At 37.3% G+C, this 23093-nt stretch overlaps 1 protein-coding gene across 1 annotated transcript; it reads right to left on the reverse strand.

Annotated features, from left to right (window-relative positions):
* Nucleotides 1-1670: 1670 nt before the first annotated feature.
* Nucleotides 1671-15427, reverse strand: LOC114301861 (uncharacterized). Its single transcript, XM_028246821.2, has 9 exons — nt 15306-15427; nt 14857-14891; nt 14540-14645; nt 14368-14423; nt 14054-14204; nt 2573-2607; nt 2257-2362; nt 2101-2156; nt 1671-1978 (listed from the first exon to the last, which is right to left on the reverse strand). Exons 1-9 carry the CDS (start codon nt 15393-15395, stop codon nt 1927-1929), a joined length of 687 nt encoding a protein of 228 aa, XP_028102622.2. The 5' UTR covers nt 15396-15427; the 3' UTR covers nt 1671-1926.
* Nucleotides 15428-23093: the final 7666 nt, after the last annotated feature.

The following is a 23093-nucleotide window of genomic DNA, read 5'->3' on the forward strand; positions in this document are numbered from 1 at the left end:
AATCTTAGAGCAACACTTGGCTTTGCACCCACCAAATAACTTTTTCTAAATTTGAATGTTTTAAATTTTTTTATTTAAAATATCTATAAAAATTTACTATAAAATTCACAGATTGACACATAACATATTTTATAATTGAGAAATAATATTTTGTCATAAAAAGTGAGGTGAGAGATTCCATCATTGTGTATATATATTTTTCCGATTTTGGTGGGCTAATGTATAGGTTTATGGGCAAGTTTATTGAGTGGCTTTTCACAAGTTAATTTGTCGGGTTTTAATGTCTTTATGAAATGAATAATTATATATACTTGGATATTATCTTTACTAAAAAAAATCACAATACAGTTGAAGTTACAAAGTTCTAAAGGAGTCAAATTGGACCAAATCTTCTAGGCACACAAAAAATTATTTAGATTGTGAATGATGATCGAGCAACAATAGATGGATATTTTTCCTCCTCCCCCACCTCAATTTTTGGTCATGGGCATGCTTCTTTGGATCCCAAATTTCTGATGAAAGAGAGAGGAAGGAAAAATTCCAAAAGCAAAAATAAGAGGAAGAGATTTGGGCAACCTTTGGTTTAGTTTTTAAATTAACATTTGGATTAAAAAATCAAAAGCATTTGTGGTTAGCAAATTTTCTCTCCCACTCCCATCTATTCAGCAACAAAAAAAAAAAAAAAAAAAAAATACAAATCATTTCAAAATTATTTTTAAACTTCATTATTAAATGAATTTTAAATTTTCAAAACTCTTTTCAAAAACTAAACCAAACGGATTGCTTCTACTTATTCACTTTTCTCTCTCTTTTTGCCCTTCCAAAAATCTAAGGTCCAAATAGATTCTTAAGATCTTGGGCTATGCAAATAAGGTCTGGAAAAAAGAACAAAAGCAAGCTAAGCAAAGAACATAGCCATCCCAAGTGCCGAATCCCAACAAAAAGCAGCATCGACTGCAATGACGAAACTTGATAAAAAAAAAAAAAGACTGCAATGACAAAACCCTAGGAAACATCTAAAAAAGCAATACCAAAATTCCCAGACCCACCAAAAAAGAAAAAAATTTAAAAAGAAGAAGAAGAGAAGAAGAAGAAGAAGAAACAACAATACCCAAAACCCCCAGAGCCAATGCCTATGGCAACAAGGCAAACTTAGTCTACACCCAGGCAAGTTTGATCATGTGTTGCCTCATTTTCTTATTTATATTTTAGATTTTTTACTTTCAAGTTGAACAATGCCTTTTTCTAGAACTTTTGAATTGGTTTTATTAAGCTCAATTCAATATGTGATTCTTTGAAAAATCTAAGAAGAACCTTAAATGCATAAAAAACACAATTCAATAGTATAAAATTTATTTGGGACTCTTTATTTGGAACCTATTCTACAAATGTTTCATGCTATATAAACTTCAAGAGCAGTACATCATTTGAAGCTATATACATGCCTTAAAGGGTTGTCAAATTTCTTGTAGCCATTTCCATTTCCAATATTAATGTCATGCAATTTAACAGACAATTTATGAAATTTTAATCTTTTAGTCTGCAACTTTTTCACTGATTCCCCTAATTTCTCTATCCAACACACATGTCCAAAATCCTTACATTGAATTGCATAGAAAGAAAACAGAACAAATTATTGAAAGTAAAGCTAATTGCAAAATATATGCAGATAAGCTACTTCAAACATGGTTTAAAATCAACTTTCAATTGTAACAAAAATTATAGTAAACGCATAAAAAGCGCCTATCCAAAAACAACTATTAACTATTAACTTTATGCCCCTTGCTCCATATAGAGTATCGCGTGAACTAGAGAAAACACCAAATCAGAATTCTAAGAGTAACAAAAAAATGGATGAATTTGATACTACATGTATATATGAGTCCTCCATAAGTTGTCATTGCGAATGTCTTATCCACTATCTATTCAAGCATTTTCAACAGGTTCATCATTAATATCCCACCTCAGCAGCTTTTTCCTATTCACAGATTTTGAATCAAATCGATAAGAAACTCAATTGAAGTGTATATATATATATATAAATAAATAAATAAAACTATGTGAACAGAGTTAGTGGTATTTATTTGTTTCAAAACGTACAAATGCAGTAGGAATCTTCCGGTCTGAACTTCCTTGGTTTGCACTGGCACAAAAACCTAAACATATAATGGTATAGTTTTGTTGGAAGATTTTTAGTCAATGTAAGAATAGATATATAGAGAATCTCAAAATTGGTAGAAACTTTGTGTTTCTTACAAATTTCCAACCCAAAAGCTTCCTGCAACCTTTACAGTTAACATCAGTAACCACGTTAGCATCCTCTGCTCGATAATGTGCTTCGCCAGCAACATCCACGTTGACACTGCAAAACACAGGATTAAAGTTGCCACCAAAGAAAATGCAACACAGATTAGCAAGAAGAAGATGAGATCGGTCATTGAACTTTAAAATTCTTAGTAATAAAAGTCCAAATTGCATTTGTTGTGTTGGTCACTAATCATTAATCAGAATTCAGAGCAATCTCTGCCCACCAAAGAAGTTCCATAGAATTGTATTAATGATGATAACTTACACATTTTGAAAGATGCCTGCGTTGATCATTATGTCCTAAAAAGCAGAATGAAAACATCAATAAGAACACAGACTTCACTACAACAAAAAACAGAAATGGCGACCAAAACATGAAATTTCGTCGCTGAAAGTGCATGAAATGGCGACTAAATTGAAATTTGTCGCCGAAAACCAGGTTTTTAGCGACTAAAAGGGTTTAGTCGCCGAACAGCTTGTTTTTAGCGACTAAAAGGAAGTTTCGCCGCCTAATATAGGGTTTTCAGCGACTAAAGTTTGTTTAGAAGCCAAAAGTCACGGTTTTTAGCGACTAAAATAATTTAGTAGCGAAAAGGTATGGTTTTGGCGACTAAAAACAGGTTTAGTCGCTGATTATAGCAGTTTTGCCGACTAAAAAAAATTTAGTCGCTGAAAGTGGGGGTTTTGCCGACGAAAATCCATTTTAGTCGCTGAAAGTGGGGGGTTTTGGCGACGAAATTTCTGTTTAGTCGCCAAAAGTGCTGATTTTTATTTGAGAACTTGTTTTTTTAGCGACAAATAAATAATTAGTAGCCCAAAATAATACAATTAGCGACTAAAAAATGGTTTTAGTCGCCAAAAGTCGCCTAATTTTTTTTTAGTAAATAATTTATTTTTGACAAAAATTATATTGAATTAAAAAAATTATATTTATAAATATTATTTTGTATTAATTGCGGTTAATATAGTATATAAATAATATATATTGCATATATAATCATGTGATGATGTACTGGCATAGTGGAGGGAGTGTTGTGCAAAGGGTTTGGCGTGTGCAAAGGGACGTCGCAAGTTCGAAACCTGTTGGGAGCAGCGGAGGCAAAAAAATTTTTTTTTCTGAAAATACTTTCAGCGACTAAAGTGAATGGTCGCCAAAGGTATAAATAATAAAATAAAAATGAACTATTGGCGACTAACAGTTTAGTCGGCAAAGGTATAATTTCCAATAAAGAAATTGACTATTGGCGACGAAATCTTTAGTCGCTGAAGACATATATATTGGCGACTAACAGTGTTTTAGTCGCCAAAGGCATTCGCGACCGTTTATTGGCGACAACACGGGCGACTAAACTTTTTAGTCGGGAAAAGTGAAATTTTGACATTTGGCGACTAAAATAGGACCTTTGGCGACTAAAAATTTAGTCGTGTTTTTTCTTGTAGTGCTTGCTCTAAAAAATAAATAACAACAACAACAACAACAATAATAATAATAATAATAATAATAATAATAATAATAATAATAATAATAATAATAATAATAATAATAATAATAAATCCCAAGTAGATATAATAACAAATAGTAACTGTTTGGTAAAATGGATTGCATCCATTGTAATCTGACATTTGTTCAACCAATGCATTCCACTGTAACATGAATCACCATATTCTTAACAGGCACACTGAACCATGTTTCTATGTACAGATATACAGATTTTTCTTGGTTCAAAACGCGCACACTGAATCATGTTCATCATTCTTTAGGTTGTATTTGGATCTTGAATTTGTGAATGTTTTACAGAGGGAAATCATTTCCCTTTTCTTTTCCTTCTATAAATCCTCCCACAAATCCTGACTCTAGACACAACGCTTAGATATAATATCAAAAACCGTAAGAACATTTGCTCATAAGAACTTTTGCTCATATAAATACAAGATTAGATTTAGATGATCTTTGAAAAATTATATATTATTGATTCAAGACACACAAACCCAACTTTATAGCGATCCCGGGTTTACCCTTGTTGTATAGTGATCCGGACATGTGTCTGTGGATGTTGGTAGTTGTTTATTATCTTGTTTACATCCTTTCTTACTTTGTATTTGAGTTATAGGATGTGTTGAGCGGGTTTGTTACAGGTTGGTTGAGTTTAGAAACCAAAACTAGTTGCCCAGATTTTTGGCCTGTACGCTCGAGCGGAGGTGTTGGCGCTCGAGCGGAGATTACACCCATTCAGTATTTTCCTGTGCAGCGTTGTACGCTCGAGCGTGGTATTGGCCGCTCGAGCGGGGTTGTCTGAGTGCCGCTCGAGCGTAGGGTTGGGAGCTCGAGCGGAGGTCTGGTTCTGCAAAAGTGCTGGGCGAGTGCATTCTGCGCTCGAGCGGGAGGCTGGCCGCTCGAGCGGAAGTCTGTGAGTGTACGCTCGAGCGGGGTGTTTTACGCTCGAGCGGAGACCTGGGTTAAAGTCCCGAAATTGTGACTTTTCAATCACTTTTTCACTTTCTCTTCTCTCTCTTACTTTTCCAAAATCACCATTGTTGAGCCTCTCACTCTAGACTCTACCTTCTCTCTAGGTTTCGATCTAGTAGGAGTGATTTACTCACCTTTGGCCTTTACAAAAAAGTTGTTGATCGTCGAGGGCTTCTTTTTAATCTGAAAATCTCGGGTTTTGGAGCACGTTGGGTTTTGTCGTCTTCTCCTTTGGGACTCCGAATTTGAGGTAGGGATAACCTACTCCTCTCTATGGGTTTTGTCTTTAAATTTTGGTATTCTGAGATGTTGGGCTTAGTTTGGTAATTTTGTGAAAGTTTGGGGCTTTTGTGTAATTTTACAAAAGTTGGGGTTTTATTCATAATAAACCTAGATGCATGTTTGGCATAGAAAAATGGAATGATTGTTGAATCATTGATGAAAATGGGACCTAAGGGTTGAAATGGTAATTATGGAAAATGGCCTAATTACATTGTATAATTAATTGGGATAATTAATTGGTGAGAAATGAGGAAATGAAATGTTGATTGAATATCCATTTGTGCATTTATTTTCTGTTTTAGAAATAACTGCTTTGGGCTATCGGTGGAGGATAGTCGAGATTGTTGTAGACAATGCATGATGATTAGGTAAACGGAAACTAATCAATGGAATGTGTCATGGAACTTGACGGTTGATAGAATACATTAATTGTGTGTATTGTGTGATTGTATATAGAACCAATGTGTTTATATACGTTATGTGTAGAGGAGGAGATAGGGGATGTACTCCGCGGTTTAGGGGAAGATAGGGGATGTACCTCTAAACCGGATAGGTATTGGGAGGAGATAGGGGATGAACTCCGTAGACACAGCTCATATGCTTGTCTAGAGAAGTGAAGATAGAGCTCATATGCTTATCTTTGTGAAGTGTGGATACAGCTTGTATGCTTATCTGTGGATATTGTTGATATACATATCTGTTGTAGAGTGTGGATACAGCTTATATGCTTATCTGTGGATATTGTTGTTATACATATCTGTTGAGAATGTGGATATAGTTTTTATACATATCTGTGGAAATGATGATAGAGCTAGTATGCTTATCTGTTGTTAAAGGGAAAATGAAAAATAATTGGGACTTGTAAGTCGTTGACATAAATATGTTATTTATGTGATTGTATCAGTGTTGACCAACTATCAATTGCTAATGTTTTAGTCAATGTCCATGGTTGGTTTAGTGCATTTCTACTGGGCTGTGGCTCACCCTATATGGGAATATCATTTTCAGGTACAGGAAGCATGCCACCTCCAAGGACATAGTTTGGAAGGCTAGAGGCGGACATAGTGTAGTTGTTTTACTTTTGATGTATTACATGTAACTTCAAGCCAAGGGCTTAATGTGTAACGGGTTAGTACTCTTTGTTGTAACCAAGTGTTAACTTGGAAAGCTGTAAGCCTGTATGGCATTTTGTTTTGATGTTAACATGTAATACTTATGTAATGGAACTCAATGAAATAAAGGAATGTGGTTAGTTTAATGTTATTATTTTGAGGGCGTTACAACTTGGTATCAGAGCGTACCGGGTTCGAATACTTTGGGTACGTGGGAAGTGATTAGGATCACAATGGGTTCGTCTCGCTTGATAGAGACTTAAATGTGGTATCATATGCTATGGGCTTAAGTGATAACATGCTTATGTGACTATGTGGGTATGGGATTTAATTTCTGGGATATTGATTGGATCCTTGAGTTTCTGGGAGTCTTGTTGGAAAAGCACTTGATCAATGCTGTTTCTAACCGGAACTCTAGTAACGCCTCGGGACTATTATTATCCGGAAATGAAATTCGTAAGTGCTTATGTGTTTATGTGCTTATGTGGAGTGAATTACAGTTGTCCATGCATTAGGACGTGAGTGTTTAGTTTCGGCACATTTATGAATGTGCTAACGTTCTGTGTTGCCTTTATTAGGATGTCAGGACGAGGAAGAGGTGCTAGGCGTGGTAGACCTGCGAGGCCGGAAGTACCGTTACAGGGTGAGATTCCGGCAGTGCAGGAGGGAGTTGGGCAGGCCAATGTGGCCGAACCAGTAGGTCAGCAGGCTATGGGTGCCTTGGCCAGAGAGATAGCAGGAGCCTTGGGTATTCTTAGAGCTGGGAATCAGGCAGCTGAGACAGGGCCTTCCATCTTGAAGAGGGAGTTTTTCCGGTGTAATCCGGACGAGTTTATCGGGGATCCTAAAGAGCCGCTTAAGGCAGATGAATGGCTCGAACAGACAACGAAGACGTTTGAGATGCTTGGCATCGAGGACGGAGCACTGAAAGTGACCTTGGCATCCTTCCAACTGAAGGGAGATGCGGGTCAATGGTGGAAGTACGAGAAAGCTCGTGTTGGTGGTACTTGGGAGGCATTTGTGAATGCTTTTCAGGAGAGGTTTTTATCAGCAGCAGCTAGGGAGAAGCTGAGGGATCAGTTTAGCCAGCTTAATCAGCAGGGCTTATCAGTGGCCGAGTTTGAGGCTACTTTTACCAGTCTGTCTAGGTTTGCACCTGAACTGGTGGCGTCTGAGGAACGCCGTTGCTATGAGTTTGAGCGGAAGTTGAGGCGGGGCCTCAAGTTGAGAATTGGTGGGTCTTATATTCGAGAGTATAGACACCTAGTGGACGCTGCAGCTCATATGGAGCTTATGATGCAGGAGGAGGATGAGGGTCAGAGAGGCTCCAAGAGGAGTCAGGATAGTCAGGGTGATGGCAGGAGACAGAAGGGTTATAACCCTCAGCAGTCTCAGGGTGCAGTCTCTAGATCGACCTTTCCAGTGCCGAGTGGAGGCTCGGGGAGAGGCAGTCAGGGGGAATTCACTTGTTACAAGTGTGGCCAGCTGGGTCACAAGGTTTCTGTTTGCCCGCAGAAGGGTGGGGGTCAGAAAGCTGCTTCTTCTTCAGCTAGACCGCAGAGTCAGAGTTTGGGCAGGGGGCAGCTCTTGACTTGTTATCAGTGTGGACAACCTGGGCACATGAAGAGGTTTTGCCCACAGTTGAGTGCCACTTCGGGAGCATCTGGTTCTAGGCAGACGCAGGGTTTTCAGCCAGCTCAGTCTGTGCAGGCCTCGAGGGCCAATCCGGGAGCTTCGTCATCCCAGTCTGTGCAGCAGTCTTTTGCTCCGAGAGGTGAGCAGGTAGACCAGGGGCCTACGGGGCGCGTGTATGCTGTTACCGCGCAGGATTTAGTACCAGCTCCATCAGTAGTGAGAGGTACTTTTCTGTTTTGCAACTCAGTTGCTAGTGTGTTGATAGACACGGGTGCATCTCATTCTTTTGTATCTGCTGCATTTGCATCTGTTTTGGAATTGGAGTTAGCACAGTTAGCATCTCCTATTTGTGTGGTATCGCCTTTGGGTGGTGAGTTGATCCTGAAACAGGGTGTTAGAGGATGTGATATAGAGGTCGCCGATTATAGGCTTCCTTTTCCGTTTGTTGTCATGCCCATGAAGGGTTTTGATGTTATTTTGGGTATGGACTGGTTATCGTCATACCGGGCTGTTATTGATTGCTACCGCCAGAGGGTCACGTTATGTACCTTGAGCGGGGAGTGGTTCCATTTCTTGGGAGACCGGGTTGGTAGTGTTTTGCCACCGGGGTATGATTCGCGAGGGCGAAGTGAGCTTAGTAGTCTACTTGCCAGCTTTGAGAGTGGTGAGAGTGGTGAGACCCAGGTTGTATTGCCAAGGGTGGTTTGTGAGTATTCGGATGTCTTTCCCGAAGATCTTGTTAGTTTGCCACCTCACCGAGAGATAGAATTCTCTATTGATTTAGTGCCTGGTACGGCGCCGATTTCTATGGCACCTTACCGTTTTGCTCCAGCAGAGTTGGTTGAGTTGAAAGTTCAGCTCCAGGAATTGCTCGATAAGGGTTTTGTTCGCCCTAGTGTTTCACCGTGGGGAGCACCGGCACTCTTTGTTAAAAAGAAAGATGGTGCCTTGAGATTGTGTATAGACTACCGGAAGTTGAATCGGGCTACGGTTAAGAATAAGTATCCTATGCCCCGTATAGATGATTTGTTTGACCAGTTGAAGGGTTCCCGTTGTTTCTCTAAGATAGACTTGAGATCGGGTTACCATCAGTTGAGGGTCAGGGAGGAAGATATTCCTAAGACGGCATTCCGTACGCGGTATGGCCATTACGAGTTTCTGGTGATGCCATTTGGGCTTACCAATGCACCGGCAGTCTTTATGGACTTGATGAACCGGATTTTCCGGGAGTTCTTAGACCGATTTGTGGTTGTTTTCGTGGACGATATCCTTATCTATTCGTCTTCTGAGGAGGAGCACGAGGCACACTTGAGAGTGGTGCTTGAGTTACTTAGAGCCCATAGGCTGTATGCCAAGATAGGGAAGTGTGAGTTCTGGCTGAGGGAAGTCAAATTCTTAGGCCACGTGGTATCCAGGGAAGGGGTGTCTGTTGATACATCCAAGGTTGAGGCAGTGCAAGATTGGGCACAGCCTAAGAGTGTGTTTGAGGTCCGCAGTTTTCTGGGATTAGCTGGGTATTACCGTCGGTTTGTGAAAGATTTCTCCAGGTTAGCGTCACCGTTGACTAGGCTGACTCGGAAAGGAGTCAAGTTTGTGTGGAGTGAGACTTGTGAAAAGTCGTTCCAAGAGTTGAAAGTTAGATTGACCACCGCTCCGGTGTTGATTATTCCGGAGAGAGGGTTGGGTTATGCGGTTTATTGTGATGCCTCACGAGAGGGTTTGGGTTGTGTGTTGATGCAAGAGGGGAAAGTGGTAGCTTATGGCTCACGTCAGTTGAAAATACACGAGAAGAATTACCCCACACACGACCTAGAGTTAGCAGCTGTGATCTTTGCCTTGAAAATCTGGAGGCACTACCTTTATGGTGAGAGGTTCGAGGTATTCTCGGATCATAAGAGTTTGAAGTATCTGTTTACACAGAGAGACTTGAATTTGAGGCAGAGGAGATGGATGGAGTTCATCGAGGATTATGATTTTGAGTTGCATTATCATCCGGGAAAGGCCAATGTTGTGGCCGATGCTCTTAGTAGGAAAACCATTAGTGATGTAGCTTGTATAGCCATTCGGGAATGGGAGATGTTGGGAGCACTTGGCGAGTTTGATTTGCTACTGGGCGAATCTGTCGAGGCTGCGGCCTTGTTTTCTGTTGTTGCGTAGTCTACACTTGTGATTAGAGTGTTAGAGGCACAGAGAGGTGACCTTGAGGTAGAATCCCTCCGAGAGAAAATCTCCAGTGGGAAGGTTGAGAAAGGTTTGACGGTGTATCCCGACCTGAGTGTGAGATACCGAGACCGTTTGTTTGTACCGGAGGCTTGCCGAGAGGAAGTACTCCGAGAGTTTCACCATTCGCGCCTTGCGGTGCATCCGGGAGGTACTAAGATGTATCAGGATTTGGGTCGCCAGTTTTGGTGGCGGGGTATGAAGAGAGATGTGGCTGTTTTCGTATCAAAGTGCCTTACTTGCCAGCAAGTGAAGGCCGAGCATCAGAGGCCAGCGGGTTTGTTGCAACCCTTGCCTATTGCCGAATGGAAGTGGGAGCATGTCACTATGGACTTCGTTGTAGGTCTTCCGAGGACTCAACGGGGTAGTGATGCTATTTGGGTGGTTGTAGACCGGTTGACTAAGTCGGCGCACTTTATTCCTATGCGCGTGAAAGATTCGGTGGATCATCTTGCCGACTTGTATATTCGGGACGTAGTGAGATTGCACGGGGTCCCAGTGACGATCGTCTCAGATAGAGATCCTCGTTTTACTGCTAGGTTGTGGCAGAGTTTGCAGAGTGCCTTGGGCACTAAGTTGACCTTTAGTACGGCTTATCATCCTCAGACTGACGGGCAGTCCGAGCGTACTATTCAGATCCTCGAGGATATGCTTCGGGGTTGTGTCCTGGACTTCAGTGGGACGTGGGAGAGGCACTTGCCATTGGTAGAGTTTGCCTACAACAACAGTTTTCAGTCTAGCATCGGTATGGCACCGTTTGAGGCCTTGTATGGCCGACCGTGTAGGTCTCCAGTGTGTTGGGCCGAGGTGGGTGATGCACCTTTGTTGGGTCCAGAGTTAGTTAGGGAGACGACGGAGAAAGTTGAGCTTATCCGTAGGAGGCTTGTTACAGCCCAGAGTCGACAAAAGAGTTATGCCGACCGTAGGAGGAGGCCTTTGGCGTTTGAGGTAGGTGATCATGTCTTTCTGAAGATATCACCTAGACGAGGCCTGATGAGGTTTGGGAAGAGTGGGAAGTTATCCCCTCGGTTTATTGGTCCTTTTGAGATCCTTGAGAGGATTGGTGAGGTTGCTTATCGATTAGCCTTACCACCGCAGTTGTCCGGAGTGCATGACGTGTTTCATGTGAGTATGCTTCGGAAGTATGAGCCAGATCCATCGCATGTGTTGGATTGGACTGATTTAGAGGTAGATGAGGATGCCTCGTATGAGGAGAGACCGGTACGGGTCTTGGATAGGTGGGATCAGGTCCTGCGTGGCAAGACCATTCCTTTGGTGAAAGTCTTGTGGAAACATCACGGAGTGGAGGAAGCCACTTGGGAACGTGAGTCGGGAGTCCGTGAGAAATACCCAGACTTGTTTGTTGATATGTAATCTTGTATTTAAATTTTACTTTTGTTGAACTTAAGAGCTTTTATATATGTCTTAAGTTGTGAAACATTGAAAATGTTTTGATTATTGGAAGTGTGTTTGGAACTTGCCTCATATGGAAGTTGAATGTGACACTATATGTGTTGAATATATTGTTGAAATTAGAAAGATAGTGCATAATGTTAATGCATGTTGAAAATACATATGTTGTTTACATATTGTGATATGTCTCTTGTTAAAGGGATGGGATGACCGGTAATGGGTCGAATTGTTGAATGTTAAATTGTAACATTGTCTAAAATGAAGGAAAACTTGTTTTGAAAACTTGTACTTAATTTCGGGGGCGAAATTCTTTAAGGGGGGGAGGTTATAGCGATCCCGGGTTTACCCTTGTTGTATAGTGATCCGGACATGTGTCCGTGGATGTTGGTAGTTGTTTATTATCTTGTTTACATCCTTTCTTACTTTGTATTTGAGTTATAGGATGTGTTGAGCGGGTTTGTTACAGGTTGGTTGAGTTTAGAAACCAAAACTAGTTGCCCAGATTTTTGGCCTGTACGCTCGAGCGGAGGTGTTGGCGCTCGAGCGGAGATTACACCCATTCAGTATTTTCCTGTGCAGCGTTGTACGCTCGAGCGTGGTATTGGCCGCTCGAGCGGGGTTGTCTGAGTGCCGCTCGAGCGTAGGGTTGGGAGCTCGAGCGGAGGTCTGGTTCTGCAAAAGTGCTGGGCGAGTGCATTCTGCGCTCGAGCGGGAGGCTGGCCGCTCGAGCGGAAGTCTGTGAGTGTACGCTCGAGCGGGGTGTTTTACGCTCGAGCGGAGACCTGGGTTAAAGTCCCGAAATTGTGACTTTTCAATCACTTTTTCACTTTCTCTTCTCTCTCTTACTTTTCCAAAATCACCATTGTTGAGCCTCTCACTCTAGACTCTACCTTCTCTCTAGGTTTCGATCTAGTAGGAGTGATTTACTCACCTTTGGCCTTTACAAAAAAGTTGTTGATCGTCGAGGGCTTCTTTTTAATCTGAAAATCTCGGGTTTTGGAGCACGTTGGGTTTTGTCGTCTTCTCCTTTGGGACTCCGAATTTGAGGTAGGGATAACCTACTCCTCTCTATGGGTTTTGTCTTTAAATTTTGGTATTCTGAGATGTTGGGCTTAGTTTGGTAATTTTGTGAAAGTTTGGGGCTTTTGTGTAATTTTACAAAAGTTGGGGTTTTATTCATAATAAACCTAGATGCATGTTTGGCATAGAAAAATGGAATGATTGTTGAATCATTGATGAAAATGGGACCTAAGGGTTGAAATGGTAATTATGGAAAATGGCCTAATTACATTGTATAATTAATTGGGATAATTAATTGGTGAGAAATGAGGAAATGAAATGTTGATTGAATATCCATTTGTGCATTTATTTTCTGTTTTAGAAATAACTGCTTTGGGCTATCGGTGGAGGATAGTCGAGATTGTTGTAGACAATGCATGATGATTAGGTAAACGGAAACTAATCAATGGAATGTGTCATGGAACTTGACGGTTGATAGAATACATTAATTGTGGGTATTGTGTGATTGTATATAGAACCAATGTGTTTATATACGTTATGTGTAGAGGAGGAGATAGGGGATGTACTCCGCGGTTTAGGGGAAGATAGGGGATGTACCTCTAAACCGGATAGGTATTGGGAGGAGATAGGGGATGAACTCCGTAGACACAGCTCATATGCTTGTCTAGAGAAGTGAAGATAGAGCTCATATGCTTATCTTTGTGAAGTGTGGATACAGCTTGTATGCTTATCTGTGGATATTGTTGATATACATATCTGTTGTAGAGTGTGGATACAGCTTATATGCTTATCTGTGGATATTGTTGTTATACATATCTGTTGAGAATGTGGATATAGTTTTTATACATATCTGTGGAAATGATGATAGAGCTAGTATGCTTATCTGTTGTTAAAGGGAAAATGAAAAATAATTGGGACTTGTAAGTCGTTGACATAAATATGTTATTTATGTGATTGTATCAGTGTTGACCAACTATCAATTGCTAATGTTTTAGTCAATGTCCATGGTTGGTTTAGTGCATTTCTACTGGGCTGTGGCTCACCCTATATGGGAATATCATTTTCAGGTACAGGAAGCATGCCACCTCCAAGGACATAGTTTGGAAGGCTAGAGGCGGACATAGTGTAGTTGTTTTACTTTTGATGTATTACATGTAACTTCAAGCCAAGGGCTTAATGTGTAACGGGTTAGTACTCTTTGTTGTAACCAAGTGTTAACTTGGAAAGCTGTAAGCCTGTATGGCATTTTGTTTTGATGTTAACATGTAATACTTATGTAATGGAACTCAATGAAATAAAGGAATGTGGTTAGTTTAATGTTATTATTTTGAGGGCGTTACAAACTTGGTCTCCAAAAGTTCAGAATCAGTATATGAGTCTACAATTGTTCTTCAATGCAGGTGTATAACAAACAAGAACTTTTGATAATTTCATAATCAAATAACGCCCTGTACTATCGCATTTCTTGAATAACATCATAAAAAGAATTGAACCCTTAAAATATGAACATCTTAACAACAAAGACATTCAAATCTTGCAAGTTTAGATGACTTCCGTTATTATTAACAAGCAGAGAGAGGGAGAGAGAGAATCTTACTGGGATGAGATGCATTAAATCTTTAACCAAGACAAGGAGGGTACTACATTGACAGCAGAGGAAGAAATGGGCAGCTGTTGTTTGATTGAATGTAACCATTAGTGTATCTGGATACAGCATCTCCCTTCCATCCCACATCAGGAGCTTGTTCCTAATCGCAGATTTTGAATCAAATCCATAAGAAAAAAAAAAAAAAACTCAAAATTGAAGTATACAAATAGTTAAATAAATAAACAAATAAAAAAAACCAAAAAACAAAGATTACCTAGCAAAACTGTTGAACTATAGCGGTATTTGTTTGTTTCAAAACTTACAAATGCGCTAGTACTCTTCCAGTCTTAAGTACATCGGTTTCCTCTGGCACTTTAATCTAAACATATAATAGTATAATTTTGTTAGAAGATTTTTAGTTAATATGCAAGAAAACAAAAATATACAATCTCAAAAAAAAAAAAAAAAAAATGGTATAAAGTTTGTGATTCTTACAAATCTCCAACATAAAAGGCTGTTGCACTCACCACAGATAATATCACTACAGATTGTTCCCTTCATTCGATTATATGCTGCTGGGTCACCATCATCCTTATAGTCACTTCAAAACACAGTATTAAAGTTTCCACCAAATCAAATGCAATGCAGATTAGCAAAAAGATGATCAAGATTAGTCCAAATTGCATTTGTTGTGATGATTACAACAGAGATCAGAATTTATGTCCGTCACTAATCTTTAATAAGAATTCAAAACTAATCTTTAATGAGAAGTTTTAAAAAAAATAAAAATTGCATTAACGATGAGATCTTACTCATCTTTGAAGATGCCCGCCTCCATCACTATATCCTGCAAAGCAGATTGAAAACAAAAGTTACATGAATGATGGGAAAGTTCTGAGAAATTATATTGTTTCAAAATGCACACACAGATTGTACTTCAATGCAAGAACCCTAACCTTCAAAAAATTCAGAATCAGTATCAAGAATATCAAGAAACACCCCCATTGCTCGTAATACCATAATCAACAAGCCTCATACTAAACATTTCTTGATAACATCATAAAAAGAATTAAACCCTCAAAATTGGAACAATTTTAACTACAAAGACATGCAAATCTTGCAACTTTAGATTGGAATTATGATGGTTCTGTTATTATTAACACGTGCAGTACAGAAATTGATGCATAATTCTAAGCACCAAAGCACAACAAACAAAGAAGAGAGAGAGAGAGAGAGAGAGAGAGAGAGAGAGAGATCATACCTTGGAAACTAACTGGTCGGTGTCTGTAATGTCGTACCCACATTGGCGGCAGAGGTAGCATGGGTCATCTGGGTCTTGTTCTTGATCCATCCTCAAAACAGCTTCGAAAGCACTAACTCTTCTTCAGCCAGAGGCGCAGATAAATCAAAATCAAGAAAGTTATTATTGGGACTATATGAAGAACTAAATAGTTCAAATTGTACTAGAATGCATATGTGACAGAGCTTGGGGTTGGCATACAATGAGAAGTTGAATTTATACTTACCAAAATAGAGGAATCAATGTAGGCAGTGAGTCAGGTTCTTGAGAGAAAGAGAGAGAGAGAGAGTATGAGGAATTTAAATAGCTCTAAATTTGTAAAGCCACAAGTATATATAGATAGGCTCAGTAAGAACTCTGAAGTGAGAGAGAGAGAGAGAGAGAGAGAGAGAGAGAGAGAGAGAGAAAGCGGGGTTCAGTTAACTGCCAAAATGACAGTTTCTAGTGGAGTATATGGTACAGTGCGCACCACAATTGCTGAGCTGTACCCTCAGAACCCCCTTCGTTCTTTTCTTTTCTATGTTTTTTACCCACTACCTTCTTGTTTTAAGTCTGTACGTGGGCTGGCCTTGGGCCTAAAATGTAAACCCAGGTCCTGTCCAGCAAGCTTGGCCCAGGCCGATGGGCTGATGGTCTAAATTTGAAACGTTTCAGTTTTTTTATTTTTTATTTTTTTAAATATGTATAAAATTGAAGAAAATTTACAAATTGGCACATAGCACATTTTACAATTGAAAAATAATATTTTGTCATAAAGAGTGAGGTGAGGGATTCCATTCCATCACAACTATTTTTATATTTTGGTGTGCTAACGTGTAAGTTTATAAGTGAGTTTGTTGAGTGGCTTTTCACAAGCTGACCTGCTGGGTTTCAATGTCTTTATAAAATGAATGATTAAAATATTTGGATAGTCTTCGCAAAAAAAAAAAAAAAAAACAAACAAACAGCATAGTTAAAGTTGCAAAGTTTTAAATGAATCGAATCGAATCGAAACAGATCTTCTAAGCAATTAGCACACAAAAAATTGAAGTTGCAAATGACACTGAATTAGTAGAGATGGACGGTCCTCCAAAAAAAAAATTGTTTGGTCATGGGCATGCTTGTTTGGATCCCAAATTTGTGAGGAAAGAAAAAGAAAGAGAAAATTCAAAAAAGAAATAAAAAAAGGAAAAATAAAAAGAAGAGATTTTGCTTCTATTTCATTCACTTGTTTTTTACCCTTCCAAGAATCTAAGATCCAAATAAAGTCTTAACAACTTGGGATATGCAAATAAATAAGGTAAATAAACAATAGAAGTGAAGTAAAGATATGTTACAAGCAAAAAACTTTAGTCACCCCAAGTGTTGAATCCCAACAAAAAGAAGCATCAACTGTAACGATGAAACCCCGTGAAACAGCTAGAAAAGCAATACCAAAATCCCCATACCCAAAAAAGAAAAAAAAAAAAAGAAAAAAAAAAGCAATACCGAAACCTCCAGAATTAATGCCTATGGCAACAAGGCAAACTCAGTTTTACACCCAAGCATGTTTGCTCATATGTTGCCTCATTTTCTTATTTATATTTTAGATCTTCACTTTTAAGTTGAATACATGCTTTTTCTAAAACTTTTGAACTAATTTTATTAAACTCAATTCAGTATGTGATTCTTCTGAAAAATATAATAAAAATCTTAAATGCGTAAAAAGCACAATTTAACAGTATAAAATTTCTTTGGGACTCTTTATTTGGAAGGTGTCCTCCACATGTTTCATTCTATGTGAACTTTAAGAGTAGTACTTCATTTGAAGCTATGCATATGCCTAAAAGAGTTGTCAAATTTCTTTTAGCCTTTTCCTTTTTTTTGGGTGGATCTTTTAGCCTGTTCCATTTCTATTATTCATGTCGTGCAATTTAACAGACAATTTACGAAATTCTAATCTTTTAGTTTGCAATTTTCTCACTAACATTCCCCTAATTTCTCTCTATCCAAACTCACATGTTCAAAATCCTTATTTTGCATCGCATAGGAAAAAGAAGAAAAAAAAAAAGAAGAACAAATAATAGAAAGTAATTGCGGAAAGTCAAAAAATTATTTCTAAATATTTTAATTTTTTTCACCTCATATTTTAATTAAAATATCAAAAAATTATTAAAAAAGTCACTTCCCAAATCACTCTTAAACCATGATTAAATTCAACTGGGTTCATCTGTTTGAAAGATGGTACGTTTTAAAAAAATCAATAAATACACAAAATATGAAAAATATACTAAATTCTCGTATTTTTTTGTATTTTTAATATTTAGTGAATTTTCTAAAGATGTTTTTCATAAATATTATACTTTTTAAATGTATTTATATTAAGTGCATCTAAAATTTAAACAAAATTGCTTAGAATCCAAAAAATCTTTAGAAATTTTTTTAGTTTGTATCTAATTAACCTTTATAAATATTATTGCTTAAATTTTATAAAAACATCTTTATAAAAATCAAATTGGTTAAAAAAATACTCTAAAGATTATTGCTTAAATTTTAGATACAGATTCTAAAGATTATTGCTTGAATTTTTATTTTCAAGCAATAATCTTATTTTCTAAATATACTCTAAAGATTATTCTAAAGATTACTCTAAAGATTATTGCTTAATTTTTATTTTCTAAATATACTCTAAAGATTTTTTAGTGTATATTAAGCAATAAATATAAACTTAATATTATAAATATACTCTAAATTTTTTTTGTATCTAATTAATCTCTATAAATATCTTAAGTGTATCTAAAATTTAAACAAAATTGCTTAAAACAGATTTTTTTATAACTAATTTAATCAAAAAAATCAAATTGGTCTATCTGCCAAACGAAACCTATACATATGGCAAATGTAATGTATTGGAACGAATATCTTACCACCGCCAGTTAACATGAATATCCATACCCATTAACCTCTTCGAATTAGAAGCAAAATTATCAAATAAAATAAACTAAAAAGTAGGGTGGACCTCATCGAATTAGAGGCAAAATTATCAAATAAAATAAACTAACAAGTAGAGTGGTTGGTGTTTTGATGTAGAGACTGTGATCGGAAAAAATAAGAAAAGACAGATAAGGTGGTGGTGATGGGATGGATGGATTCATGGTTTTAATTTTTGGGGATAAAGATTATGTAATTTTCAATAAATAAAGTACAATATTGATTTTCATCTACATACCAAAATAATAATAAAAAAAATAAATAAATAATATCACTATTACATGGATCATTTTTTACTAACATCAAATATATATATCATTAATTAATTCACTTACAAAAATGGTAATAATATGATTGAGTATAAAAATATAATCATAACGGATTTTTTTTATAAATAATTCACTTACAGAAATGGTAATAATATGATTGAGTATAAAAATATAACCATAACGGATTTTTTTAATAAATAATTCACGTACAAAAATGGTAATAATCCATATAAGAGACCAATCTTTTTTCTCTAACAAATTTCAGTGCTTTTAGAAAAGGAAAAAAAAAGCTAATTAGTTTTCTTGAGAGATATAAGAATTGCTCTTTTCAGAGAAGTTTCTTTGACACAACAATGGGTATGGTATTTCTTATTTACTTTGATGAAACTCCACTTACTCGTTTCTACCTCTGCGGTGCCTGCCCAGCACACATGGCTTTACAACAGGAGTGTCTTGGCCACTTCATAATAGTAATCTCTCTCTCTCTCTCTGCAAAATTAATTGTATCAATTTTTGATGATTTCTTGGTATTGTTCGTTGTATATATACTATGAAGTTCTTGATACATGCTCAGGCTGTCCTTTTGTTTGTTTTTTTTTTGGGGATATGGAGGGTATCACCACCCCACTTGGTGATTAAATTCTTTACGGCTAAACCCGGTTTTATGGCAATCACTGTCATCATTTTGTTATCAGTTCTACCAGACTTCTTCACCATAGACGTAAAGATCCCACAAGCAAAATGAAAATCATGAAATAACCATCAATATTATATTCAGACCGTGAAATCAACCACTTTCCGGTCCATTCCCTTCTAGTTAAACCTTCCTATGACCTCCACGAAAATTAATGAGGTTTCCGGTGACCTCCCCTGCTATAGTTGCGGTTTCTGGCCACTTCCACTAATAGTCATGAAATAACCATCAATATCATATTCAGATCGTGAAATCAGCCAAAATAGAGTCCAAAAATTGGTTTGATTAATTTATGAAAATCAAATGTCGACACCACTTTGTCTGTTCCCTTCTAGTTAAACTTTCATATGACCTCCACCGAAAATGAATGAGGTCTCTGGTGACCTCCCTTGCTATAGTTGAGGTTTCTGGTTTCTTCCACAGCTGTGGATCTCCTTCTGATTAGGATTAGGAATTTTCCATATATATATATATATATATGGATGAACATTATTATTCGAGATTAAAAATTAGATTTAAATTTCAAATCCTGTGTCAATCAATTAGGATATTAAATCAACCAATTATATCACTTACACGTCAGAGTTGTGTAAAAAAAGGGTCTAAAAAGTGATTTTGTATATCATTTTCCTATATGGATATGTGCAAGGGTGGGCCTAGGATTTGTTGATGGGGTGGACTAATATTAAGGCAAAATTATACAATATATTTTAAGTATAACTACATAAGAAAAAAGAGAATTTAATAATATAATCTATATTAATATCTAAATTTATTGATTAGAAACAATCTAACTAAGTTGTGCTCGACGAGTCTTTAAAGATTCGAATTCATCGATTACAGAAATCTAGATCAATTTTCAATAACAGTTGAATCAAATTCGCTTGGTTTATTTGCTTGAGGCATGGAAGGCGGTTGCACATCAGAAAATGAGGTTTCAACAACATTGGATGTTGTACTACTAGACTTCTGTTTTGATTGATAGAATGGGAAAAAGGGTTTTGCCTTTTTTAAGCAGTGGAGGTTCCATTATTTATAACCTAAAAATAAAAAATAAAAAAATAAATTAGCCTTATTAATATTAAACCAGAGTATATTCGCAATAATTTTAAATATTAGGGTTTTTATATATATCCTCAATAATTTTTATTTAGGCTTTCATTATTTTTATATATTATACATGTCCAAAAAAACTCCTTCAAAGTTCAAAAACTAAGAGCAATATAGAACATTGAACAAGGCAGCATCATAAAAAAACTAAGAGCAACATAATATTTGTCGCATAAAGACAAAATTTCAAAACCATTGTTAATCAAATCCATTCTCAAGCAACGAAATAAAATAATTGGTTAATTACACTTACAAAAAAATGTTAGGAAAGTAGAGCTACTGTAGGCTGCTGGAGACGACGGAGAGAGGGTCGCTGCCTATCTATTGGAAGATGTGAGGATTGTTTTGGAAGATTTGTTCTTTAAACAAATACAAACCTATTGGGCTGCCTATCTATTTTTTAGGATAAGTATTGGGTTGCTATTGGGCTGCCTATCTAAAAAACAAACAAAAAAAACTATTGGCCGTTATTTGGGACGGGGTGGGGCTGGGCTGGGAAAAAAAATTGTACAGATTTTTTAAATTTTGGGCTGGGCTGCAGCCACCTATGCCCAGTCCTAGGTCCGCCCTTGGATATGTGAGGTGAGAAAGATTTATTACTTGTTTCCAGCGGTTGATGATGACTTGCTTTTCTTCATTGGAAAACTTTCCTCTCTTGATATCGGGCCAGAGATAGCCACCTTAATCTGCAACTCTATCCACCCCTGTTGAGTCTAGCAAGCTTTAGAAGTGCTCTCCATCTATGTAATCCCTTATCATTTTCCCTTCCTAAATTCCTTCGCAAATCCCCCAACCAAACATAAGGTCAAAAAAATTGGTATCAGCCTCCTACAGTGTCCCCTATGCACATAAAGAGGCTTTTTACTTGCCAAATTGGGTTATTGATCCCACTCATTCTCTGCAACCTACTCTGTTTTTTTATGTCCTGTGTTGTTTGTGGTTGTGTTCAATTGAATTTTTAATTTGTACTAAAGTTTACTCAATTACCTCCAAACTATACGTGAATTTCATATTCTGACAATTGTGTTCAATATGTTTTTCAGGACAATGAGTTGGATGGATACGTCTTTCCAAATGTGTAAGTACTCATCAATCGCTGCTGAAAGCAGCAACGGTTTTGATTTTGATAGATAAATTAGCACAAGCTATTTTGTTTCCCATTTATACTCTCTTGCAATTTGGTTCTAAAAATTTCATCAAAGCTTCATGAAAATCCTTCACTGGCTGAGACCTTAATGTTGTGTTTCGATCTTGGATTTCCAGTTTTCTCTTTTCTTACTCTACAAATCCAATATCTAAACACGTGTGTGCCTGTGGACTTGAAAATTTTTTTGAAAAAGTTAAGTTCAAAAATTAATCAAATGACCAATATAGCTTACACTTGGCTTCAAAAAACTATGTGTATCATATATATGCAGTGTTAATGTATACGCGCTCAGTCCAGAGCAGGATTGAACGGTTGGAGCACGCACTCTCTCAGATGTTTACTGTAACAATTGTGGCAATCTTTTGGGAGTAAAATTTGTAAGACTACAAAAAAGAAAATTCCAAAATTTGACATTCTCTGTATTGTATTTCCCATCGAGTCTTCTAAGAAAACACACTAAAAATTGTACAGATTGAAGTTGCAAATGATGATGCTGGAGCAGTGAGAGCTGGATATTTCCTCCTGTATCGGTAAGTTTTTTATTTTTTATTTTTTACCACTATATATGTTTATGTATACATTGTTTTGCTGCAGTTGATATAGCTTGGGAGGGTTGTTTCATAAATTTTTTTACAGGAAGAATCTCAGGAAGTGGAATGGGCAGGGGATTGTTGCTTGAAACCACTTAAGGAAAAGGGTTGTCTTGAAATTCACTGAAAATTGAAGTTGGTGACACTTTCCTTTTTTAGTTCTGTTTTGACATTCTCTTGATTGCCTCAGTACTAGCGACATACACATAGGACATAAAAAAACTGAGTAGGCTTCAGAGAATGAGTGGGATCAATAACCCAATTTGGAAAGTAAAAAGCCTCTTTATGTGCAGAGGGGACACTGTAGGAGGCTGATACCAATTTTTTTGACCTTATGTTTGATTGGGGGATTTGCGAAGGAATTTGGGAAGGGAAAATGATAAGGGATTACATAGATGGAGAGCACTTCTAAAGCTTGCTAGACTCAACAGGGGTCAGGGCTGGCCCTGGCCTAAGGTCAATAAGGCTTGTGCCTTAGGCCCCACAATTTTGGCCCAAAAAAAGGGCTCCAAATTTAATAAATTGTTATAGGTCCAACCTTTTTTTTTTTTTTTTTTTTGTTTTTTGTTTTAGGATCAATTTAAAGGGCCCCAAAATGTTTTATTGGGCCCATGTTTGGTTTAGTCCATATTTATGTGGTTTGGCCCATATTTATTAAAATAAAAATATATAAAAAAAAAAAAACAAATAAAGTGTTTGGGCCAACCCAAACCATACATACAATATACAACATTGTTCACTTAATATATGAAAGTAAATTTTAGTTTATAATTTTAATGATTATATGTGCAAGTATACTTAAATAAAAAATTTGTGAATACTTATCATTTTAATCATAAATTTTTTATTAAAAAAAAATATATTAGAGGGGCCCCATTTTCATAGTTTGCCTTAGGCCCCACAAATCTCAGGGCCGGCCCTGACAGCGGTGGATAGAGTTGCAGATTAAGGTGGCTATCTCAGGCCCGATATCAAGAGAGGAAAGTTTTC

This window comes from Camellia sinensis, chromosome 3 (assembly GCF_055761805.1).
Source record: "Camellia sinensis isolate YWXY chromosome 3, ASM5576180v1, whole genome shotgun sequence".
NCBI lineage: Eukaryota > Viridiplantae > Streptophyta > Magnoliopsida > Ericales > Theaceae > Camellia > Camellia sinensis.

Coding starts and splice junctions, on each gene's coding strand:
- LOC114301861 (XM_028246821.2), bottom strand. CDS start 15,395: ATGGATCAAGAACAAGACCCAGATGACCCATGCTACCTCTGCCGCCAA. Junction 2,157..2,256: donor AGCTTTTGGGTTGGAAATTT/GTAAGAAACACA, acceptor TTATATGTTTAG/GTTTTTGTGCCAGTGCAAAC. Junction 1,979..2,100: donor GGAAGATTCCTACTGCATTT/GTACGTTTTGAA, acceptor ATCTGTGAATAG/GAAAAAGCTGCTGAGGTGGG.